At 40.0% G+C, this 9,228-nt stretch overlaps 1 protein-coding gene across 1 annotated transcript; it reads left to right on the top strand.

The window, feature by feature from the left end:
• Nucleotides 1–2,017, top strand: LOC111197807 (polyadenylate-binding protein 6). Its single transcript, XM_022704502.2, has 5 exons — nucleotides 1–419; nucleotides 954–1,156; nucleotides 1,274–1,344; nucleotides 1,413–1,644; nucleotides 1,738–2,017. Exons 3-5 carry the CDS (start codon nucleotides 1,325–1,327, stop codon nucleotides 1,768–1,770), a joined length of 285 nt encoding a protein of 94 aa, XP_022560223.1. The 5' UTR covers nucleotides 1–419; nucleotides 954–1,156; nucleotides 1,274–1,324; the 3' UTR covers nucleotides 1,771–2,017.
• Nucleotides 2,018–9,228: the final 7,211 nt, after the last annotated feature.

Below are 9,228 nucleotides of genomic sequence, written 5' to 3'. Positions count from 1 at the left end.
TTTGATACTTATTTCTTACAGATCTTAGAGCATCCGCAACGCGGAGATTTCATGAATCCTTAGCGCATTAACCTAGGATGATCTCAATAAAAAAATATTAACAAGGCTGAGATCAGTAAGGAGCGGTCCGTAAATAAGGTGTTTAAGGACTGAGTCCTTAGTGACGTGGCAACGTCGGGCACTCTTTCCTTCTCCTTCTTCCTTTCTTTTCGTTTTCCACCGAGGCCACCGATCTCCGCCGGAGACTCTATCTGATTATCCTCTCCCTTCTGTATCTCTCCGATTGACAGATTCGATTTCGTCTCTTCTTTATTTCTTCCAAAACCCTCAACTTTTTCAATTTGGGAGTAAATCAAAGATCTCTCTTTGTTGATGGGCACTGCGGAGGTTTCTGGATCTCCGACGGAGATAATGAAGCGGTAAGACATTCCTTCACAATACTGTATATAGTTTCCATTCAGCGCTTTGCTGCAAACTTTGCTCATGCCAGGGATATTTGTTTCGCCTTTCATCTCTTTTGATGGCTCTTTATAAAGAAACCAGGGATTTCTTCAAACTGATCAAAATCAGGCGTAGTGTTGCCATGCGCTGCACATGGCACTATCGGCACAATAGGCAATGCCATAACAATCAGCCACAGGCTAAAATTTATGGAATTGTAGAGATTTTGGGTTGATTGATTAGAGTCATATATTTCGAGAGACTAAGGGAATGATTAGTTTTCCAAAATTGTAAGTCATGGTTTTGTATTTAATAAGCTCTTGCAAGAGCAGTAGGGTATGTTGGGTTTGTTTTTAAGTAATCTGGTGAAACCGAAGGAAAAGAGTTACATCCTTCTTTGGGGAGAAAATCTTGTATTTAGTTCTCTAAGAAAGTGAAGTGATTTTGGGAGAAAATCTTATAACTAGTCATCATAATGTGTGCTTGTCATAATTGTGTTCCTTGTTTTGCAGGTTAAAGTGGATTTTGATGACAAGCTCAGTTGGGAATATCTGTTCAAGGTATATTGGCTTTGCCTGAAGGAAGAGCTTTCTCTAACTGTCGACGAGCTTACTGTCCTTGACTGTCCCCGTCGTCTCCGCTCATCTCTGCCGCGACTCCGTCACCGGCAAATCACTGCGTTACGCTTACGTCAACTTCGATTCCGCCATCACCGGTACAAAAAACAAACTCAATCTCTGTGTTGATTCGGATATTTAGTCCCTTCGGAGTCATACTTTCTTGCAAAGTAGCTGAGGAGAATGGCCAAAGTAAAGGCTTCGGTTTTGTTCAGTTTGCTACGGAGCAATCTGCTGTTGCTGCTCGTCTTGCCTCCCAAGGCTCTATGGTTGATGGCAAGAAACTGTAAGTTGAACTGTGTTCACTTCTGAAGGTTGATGATGAATGTTTTAATTGGTGTGTTTCTTTATCAGGTTTGTGGCTAAGTTCATTAACAGGGATGAAAGAGCTGCTATGTCTGGGAATCAAGAGTTCACAAACGTTTATGTGAAGAATCTGCTCGAGAGTGTTACAGAGGATTTTCTCCATACGATGTTTTCTCAATGTGGGACGTTCTCTAGTGTTGTGGTTATGAGGGATGGTATGGGAAGATCGAGAGGTTTCGGATTTGTCAACTTCTGCCATCTCTCAATGGAAAACCACATGGTAACTTAACTTCTTTGCCTGCACTTAGCTGGTATTTAGTAAATTGTTATTAGACAAGAGTTTCTGATTTTGGAACATTCTTTTGGTAATTAGGATCGAAGAAGTTGTTTGTTGGAAGGGCTTTGAGAAAAGCTGAAAGGATGGAGATGCTGAAACAGAAGCACAAAGACAATTTTGTTGCCAAGTTTAATGTTGGTTGGTTTAATCTGTACGTGAAGAACTTGAGTGAAGCAATCAACGAAACAAGGCTGCGAGAGATATTTGGAAGCTATGGGAAGATAGTCTCAGCAAAAGTGATGCGTGATGAAAGTGGCAAAAATAAAAGATTCAATTTCAATTTTAAAAAAAAATTAATAAATTTTTTTTTCCTTAAGGATTCCATCTTCGGGAACACCATTGGACGACCAATTTTGATTCGAATCCTTAACTATTCAAAAAAAAAAAATATATTATTAAAATATTTCTAAGGATTCATTGGTGAACCTCACCATTGTGGATGTTCTGATATCAAGAATTGAGTTTCTTAAAGTGATTCCTCCGCCAGAAAGGTCTTTGTTTCCCCTTTTACTTAAAATGTGAAATGATTAAATTACACACTCAAAAAGTTCATAGTGCTCATGTATAGAAACCAATAAACCACGTGTCCAGTTCTCGTATGGATTCAACTATACAATCCACTTATTTTAATTATTAAACTAAGAAAATTTACAGCCATGAAACACGATGGCATAGAGATGATTACGAAAATTTTAAAATCAGTTATATCACGTTGTCATTTACTTGGTCTTTATTGTCTATATACATGAATTAACGAGATCTATTTCATGTGTTTAAAAAAAAAAACAAAAAAAGATCTATTTCCATCCTTACCGTGCTGCATCCTCCCACAAAATCCACAGAATAGCTGATCTGACTCATAATTATTGGAAAGAAACTCGGCTCGTCGGTTTGCAAACCATTCTGTCGGTTCGACTCAATACTGCTTTTAGCCGATTAAATGAGCGACTGAAAACAGTCGATTCGACGACTTAACACAACGGCCCGACCACTTGGACCAACGAGTTAAGAGCCCAATGAAGAAGGACGAATTAGGTCACCAAAAGACGACTAGTCGACTATATAAAAGCAGGTAGAGGCAACGAAAAGGGGATCCAAAATCAACCACACACTTTCAGTAGCTAGAACTAGAGTTTCATTTCTTTTTCTCTCCGACTTGTATTTCCCGGCGACCTAGCATTCGCCGACTTGCTTTCTACCACACATTTCCTTATTTGTAAACCGGCTAAACCCCTTTTGATCTAATAAAACGTCTTTGTCTCGATTCACCGACGAATTTTCGTCTTTTTTACTAGTTTTCGACAATTTTCGGTTCAAACACTTACGTTAACGCAAAGATGAAACTATTTTGATCTTCGAAAATTTTCAGAATATTGTATGCAATTCAGAAAAGGTTAAATAGCCTTATTAAGTTATTCACTTATTTGACATGAATGTTTAGCTAAACGATCTTGATCAACGTAATTTACCATCACTTAATTTAATTTGTTTTTTTCTTTAACCGCTTATATACCATTTCGGATTCCCTAAACTGTAAGATCAAGTCCGCGTACGTACCAGTTATAAAAATTCTACTATAATATTAATTGTTGGTGTTATTTTAATAACTGTAATCAATCATCTTGATAAACAACATATCCAAAATTCGATTTATTAATTTCCATTTGAAGCCAACTTAGTATTGTTAATGTAAGATAAATGAGCTATACCAACTAGAACACACATTAACACATGGATAATTTTTTCTAAGAAATACGACTATATTAATCTTTTCAAAAACACATACAAATCCTTTTTAAAAGCAATTCTTCAAGTAAACTCAAGACAAATATTGACTTGTTGACTAGTCTCACTCGTACACAGACTTGTAACAGTCTATATACGAACCACTCATAACCCCTAGACGCTTTGCTTCTCCTTATTCGGACTTGCAAACTTTACTATTGCTAAAAGCTCTCTCTCTGTGTTAAATGGCCACGCAGTGCCAAGACTCCTCTTTATACTTTTTGAGGAAAACCCTAAATCTAACAATCTATCTAATGGAAACTTTCCATATATGCTCATTCAGCGAATAAGTCAATCTTCATTTTCTCTAAGATCGATTGCTTCTTCTTCAATACTTCTTTTAAGATGACTTCCCAGTCAATCTTCCTTTAATTCTCTTTAACCGACTCGAACTACACCCATCTCCTCGTCTAGTGTCGTATTTCATGTCGTACTTCATGAACTACTGTAGCTCCGTTTTGACCATACATCTTCAATCGCCCCCTTTTTAATATGTGCGTCTTACAAGTATCTGAGATGAAGTAACACACAATACACAAGACAAAAACCAAGCCAAGACGAAAATCACAGAACTCAGAGCAACCAAAAAGAACATATTTAAATTATCCTAATATTTGGGTTCAAGTATTTAATACATCTTAAGAAAGACATCACACATAAATAATCTCCCATAAACCAAAATCAGTCTGAACAATATGATAAAAATGATTGCAGCAAGTGGTGCAATCGCAATAGTACATAAAGCAATAAATAAACAAAGTTGCTCCCCCACAGACTCAGCCCTTGTTCATCTCAATCCTCATCTTCTCCCCCTGCTTGTGAGCACACGGGTTAAAAACATATATAAAGAACAATTCCCAACAAGGAGAGAGTTACTAACCTGCAACAGAGAGACTCAGATACTAAACAATGTCTGTCAGTGCTTGGAGAGCCCATGTCGTTTGTTGAAGTACTGCTTGCAGTTCATCCTGAGTGAGTAACCCTTGAGGAATGGAGACAGATCCAAGGTCATGAACAACGAAGCATCTCGGACCAGTCATGTTGCTTGACGTTGGAGCCATCGAGGGCGATGGCACATGAGGGGGCATGCGAGTCGATCGAGATGACATTCTTCCTTCTGCTACCTCCTTCGCCTTACCCTTGGCCTTGGCTACACGTTGCTCGTATATCTCACCAACTTGTTTGTCTTTTATGTAGACAACTGGACCTTGAGCTTTCTCACCCGAATGAAGCATTACACGATGTTATTTCTGGAGAATGCCCATGATTAAGCGAGAAAATATCAACCACCGAGAACCATTCTTCTGAACCACACCAAGATTCATGACTTGCTTGAAGATTAATCTTATCATGTCAACGCGTATTCCACGAGCCATCTTGTAGACTAACCGTGTTCTATAAATAGAGACATGAGTCTTGTGTGTAGACGGGAGCCAGTTGTGTGCAGCGATGATCATGAGAGCGCCATAACGAGGAGAGAGATCAGCCGTAGTAAGATTCTCCCACTCCTATCGAGTCCCTTTAGTGAGAAATTCAGCCAACTCAGACTTGGAGATAGCATCAAGGGCAGTCTCTTCATCCACTTCATCTTCATTGAGTGACTCGAGATTCAGAATATCATTGATCATTGTCGGGGATTATTGATACACATGATCACGAACCTGCACCTCAACTTCCTCTGCATCTGCTTCAACCTTTGTGACAGGAAGACCGGCATAGAACTCAGCAGTGACTTGTTCAACATAGTTGCCAAGAGATGAGATTGTTGTTCCCATAGAGCCATTTTTGATGATCTCAACATAGCCCCACTGATATTTCTCTGTCGTGTCAACCAATCGTTCATCAATGATGTTCCGACGAAGAAATTGATCAATCCTCTTCGTAGCTGGTGAGACTTCAACAACATTACCTTTCTCAGAAGCTTTACGGGATCGTACATGACTGGAGACTGAGGTATTCTGAGTGACGACTTGAGAACCTAAAGCAACATTCGGTTGATCAAGAGAAGATTGTCTTGGGGTTCCTGATTTGCTTGTCTTAGAGCGCTTTGATGTTCCTAATCCCAATCTCTTCATTATTCTCTTCTTTCTTCCTTGTTTTTCAGAGATCTCTCCAGAGGAGGATGCAAGAGAAACTGTGCCATCAATCTGAGCTTCCTCTTGTATCTTCTCAACTGGCTCAGAGTTATCTTCACTCTACTCTTTCCCCTCTCCAGATCTCTCTTTTTCTTCATGACAAAGTAGCAGAAGAGAGTCAGTTATCAGATCTTGAGTTGCAGATCTGTTAGACTCAGACGACATGGTTTTGAGTGGATCGGACAGAGGCTTTGTCGCCGCTGGGTCAGACAATGTCACATTGACCTTGTTGATCTGAACTTCTTCGCGTGCAGAGGATGCGTGCTGGTCATCGCTTTCCTCCGACGGCTCTTTCTCATGAGCAGTGTTCAACGACTGAGTTCCTCAGTGATCTCCGGAAAAAAAGTCGACAACAGCAGCTTGTTCCTCGAAGGAGTTTGCTCAGATCCTCCGTCAGTGAGATGAGGCCTCGATGATTCACCTCCTGCATGTGTCCACGAAGTTACTGCAATGTCGTGTTTAGCCATCTTCTTCGTCCTTACCACCAACTGGGAAGATCCTTGTAGTTCGATTGAGAGAGATAAAGACGATGAAGAGCGTTTTTGAAGTTATACAATAACTGTGTAGGGTTTTTGAACCACTACTTCCCTTAAGGGGGAAAATCAACCAACTGTTCATAAATTGCAACTCTGGTCCGTCCCTTTTAACTCCTCTCCTATTTTGACTTGCACTTTTCAGTTTCTCTCATCCAAACTCATTACCATTCAAGCACATTCGTTAATTAATAGTGTATCATAAGAATCTCATAACAACAATCAAGCACGAATTAAGACTCACAATTGACCAATTTCTTGCTAATAATTTATAGATTTAAACATTCATTCTTTGTACCTTTCGAGAGAAGTACTGCATGACTTGGCTCAGCACTTGATTCAGGTTGCACGTATCACTCTTGTAGATTTTACGATCTGGTGCACCTGATTATCTTTTTATGGCTAACTTTCACATTGGTGTGCCTTCATCAATCCTGAGGGTTTTCAACATTTATCCTGCAAGACGTGTACCCCCTTTTCCCGTTTTTTTCATTGTTGAGCATCTTTTTATGGTTTGCTGGCTCTTAGGAAGAGGTTTATACATTCGTTCAAGCGAAACCTTCACGTCACAGAATTGACGGCACATCAAAAAGCTCTTTTCCACAACGTTCTCAGGCTCCAAACATAATTTGAATTATACGTACATCTTGAACCAGTGCTTGCACTAACATCTGCACAACTTGACTCAATGGTCAAGATTACACACTCCAATTGCATTTCTTAGAGTGATAAATCGATTGTATTCAAGAGATTTAGTGAATATATCAGCCAACTGTGAATCAGTAACTACATGTTTGATTACTACTTGATTGTCTTCAACTAATTCTCTGATGAAGTGGTGCCTGATGTCAGTGTGCTTTGTTCTTGAGTGTTGAACTGGATTCTTAGAGATATCAATAGCACTTTTATTGTCGCAGTGTACAATAAGTGGACCCGAGCGCATTACATAATCAGCCGACATTTATTTCATCCAAATGAGTTGTGAGCAACAGCTACCCATGGCGATGTAAAAGCACAAGTGGATGATGTTTCTTTCTAGGAAACAATCTCATTTCCTGACTGAGAAAGAAACAAAATTATGTATCACTCTCTACGGCAGAAGCCCAGTCTGTGTCGCAGTATCCCACCAAGTTTTTGTTTGAGTTCCTTGAGTAGTACACCCCGAGGTTCTCCGTTCCTTTGACATACTTGGTGATCCTCTTTACAGCGTTCAGGTGAGACACCTTAGGCTTTGCTTGATATCTTGCACAGACACCAACACTGAACGAAAGATCTGGTAGCAGTGAGATACAGTAGACTGCCAATCATTCCTCGATAGAGCTTTGAATCAACATCTTCTCCTGCTTCATCTCGTGCAAGCTTTAAAGCAGAACTCATAGGCGTTCTTGAGACCTTGCTGTTTTCAAATCCAAAAATTTTCACTAGACTGTGTGCATAAGCACTCTGAGATATGAACACTCCTTGATCCGATTGAACAATCTGGAGTCCCAAGAAGTACTTCAGTTCACCGCACATGCTCATCTCAAATTCTTGCGTCATGTTCTCCACAAATTCATCAACTATCGTTTGAGACGTGCTTCCAAAGATTATATCATCCACATAGATTTGAACGATGATAATTTCTTTCTCTTTCTCCATGAAGAACATGGTCTTGTCTACACTTCCTCTAATGTAGCCTCCATCCACAAGAAAACCAGTAAGCCTCTCGTACCAGGCGCGAGGTGCATGCTTCAATCCATACAATGCTTTCTTCAGTCGGTATACATGATCTTGATGAATTGGGTCCTCAAATCTCTTCGACTATTCAACATAAACTTCTTCCTGTAGCACCCCATTCAAAAATGCACTTTTCACATCCATCTGATATACTTTGAAGTTTAATATGCATGTTATCCCCAGGAACAGTCATATAGATTCCAGTCTCGCAACTGGAGCAAAGGTCTCCTCAAAATTAACTCCTTCAATTTGTGAATAACTTTGTGCTACAAGTCTTGCCTTGTTGTGAACCACTTCTCCATGTTTGTCTGTTTTGTTTTTAAAGATCCACTTGGTTCCAACAATGTTGACTCCATCAGGACGAGCCACCAATTCCCATACATTATTTTATGTGAATTGTTCTAGCTCTTCCTCCATAGAAACAATCCAATACTCGTCTCGAAGTGCTTCAACATGTGTCTTAGGCTCGATGACTGAGACAAAGCAGACGAACTGTACCATTTCTCTGAAGTTGATGACTTTTCCACGAGTTTTACGTCCTTCCTAAACTCCTCCAATAACATCTGAAACTGAGTGGTTTCGATGAACTTGCTGACTAACTTGTTAAGGAACTGTATCTTTGGTCTCACTTACTTCAGATGTTGTCTCACTAGCCCTGGGCTCTTCTTTTTCTGTGTCTTCATCTGACTCCCATTGCTCCCATGTGACAGATGACATATCGTCATAAACCACGTTCACAGATTCCATGATGATGGCTGATCGCTTGTTGAAGACCCGGTAGGCTGTACTAGTTCATGAGTAACCCCGAAAGATTCCCTCATCACTCATTGAGTCGAATTTTCTGAGGTAATCCTTGTCATTCAGTATGTAGCACCTGCAGCCAAAGACATGAAAATAACCAAGATTAGGTGTTCTTCCATTCCACATTTCATAAGGAGTTTTTGTGGTTCCTTTTCTAACATACACCCGATTGATTATGTAGCATGCAATACTAAGAGCCTCATCTGCCCAAAACCTCTGAGGTATCTTATTTCCATGAATCATTTCACGAGCCATCTCCTGTAGCGTCCGATTCTTTCACTCGACAACCCCATTCTGCTGCGGCGTCCTAGGTGATGCAAACCGATGAGCAATACCCTTTTGCTCATAGAATTCCATCATAACTCCATTTTCGAACTCTCTACCATGATCACTGCGTATCTTCCTGATTCCTCCTCTTTCATTGATGAGCTGAAGAGCCAAAATCTTAAAGCTTTCAGCAGTCTCAGATTTTTTTCTGATAAAGCGAACCCAGGGGAAACGAGTGAAATCATCTACCAGCACAAACACATACTTCTTGCCTCCAATACTTTCTGTGT

This window comes from Brassica napus, chromosome C6 (genome assembly GCF_020379485.1).
Source record: "Brassica napus cultivar Da-Ae chromosome C6, Da-Ae, whole genome shotgun sequence".
NCBI classification, from domain to species: Eukaryota; Viridiplantae; Streptophyta; class Magnoliopsida; order Brassicales; family Brassicaceae; genus Brassica; species Brassica napus.
Note: the sequence above shows the minus strand (reverse complement) of the source record. Positions and strands in the feature narration are given on the sequence as shown.

Excerpts from the sequence above, each read along its gene's own strand:
- LOC111197807 (XM_022704502.2), top strand. The coding sequence starts at position 1,325 with ATGGTTGATGGCAAGAAACT. Across the intron at positions 1,345-1,412 it reads ATGGTTGATGGCAAGAAACT|GTTTGTGGCTAAGTTCATTA; the intron begins GTAAGTTGAACT and ends TTTCTTTATCAG. Across the intron at positions 1,645-1,737 it reads TCTCAATGGAAAACCACATG|GATCGAAGAAGTTGTTTGTT; the intron begins GTAACTTAACTT and ends TTTGGTAATTAG.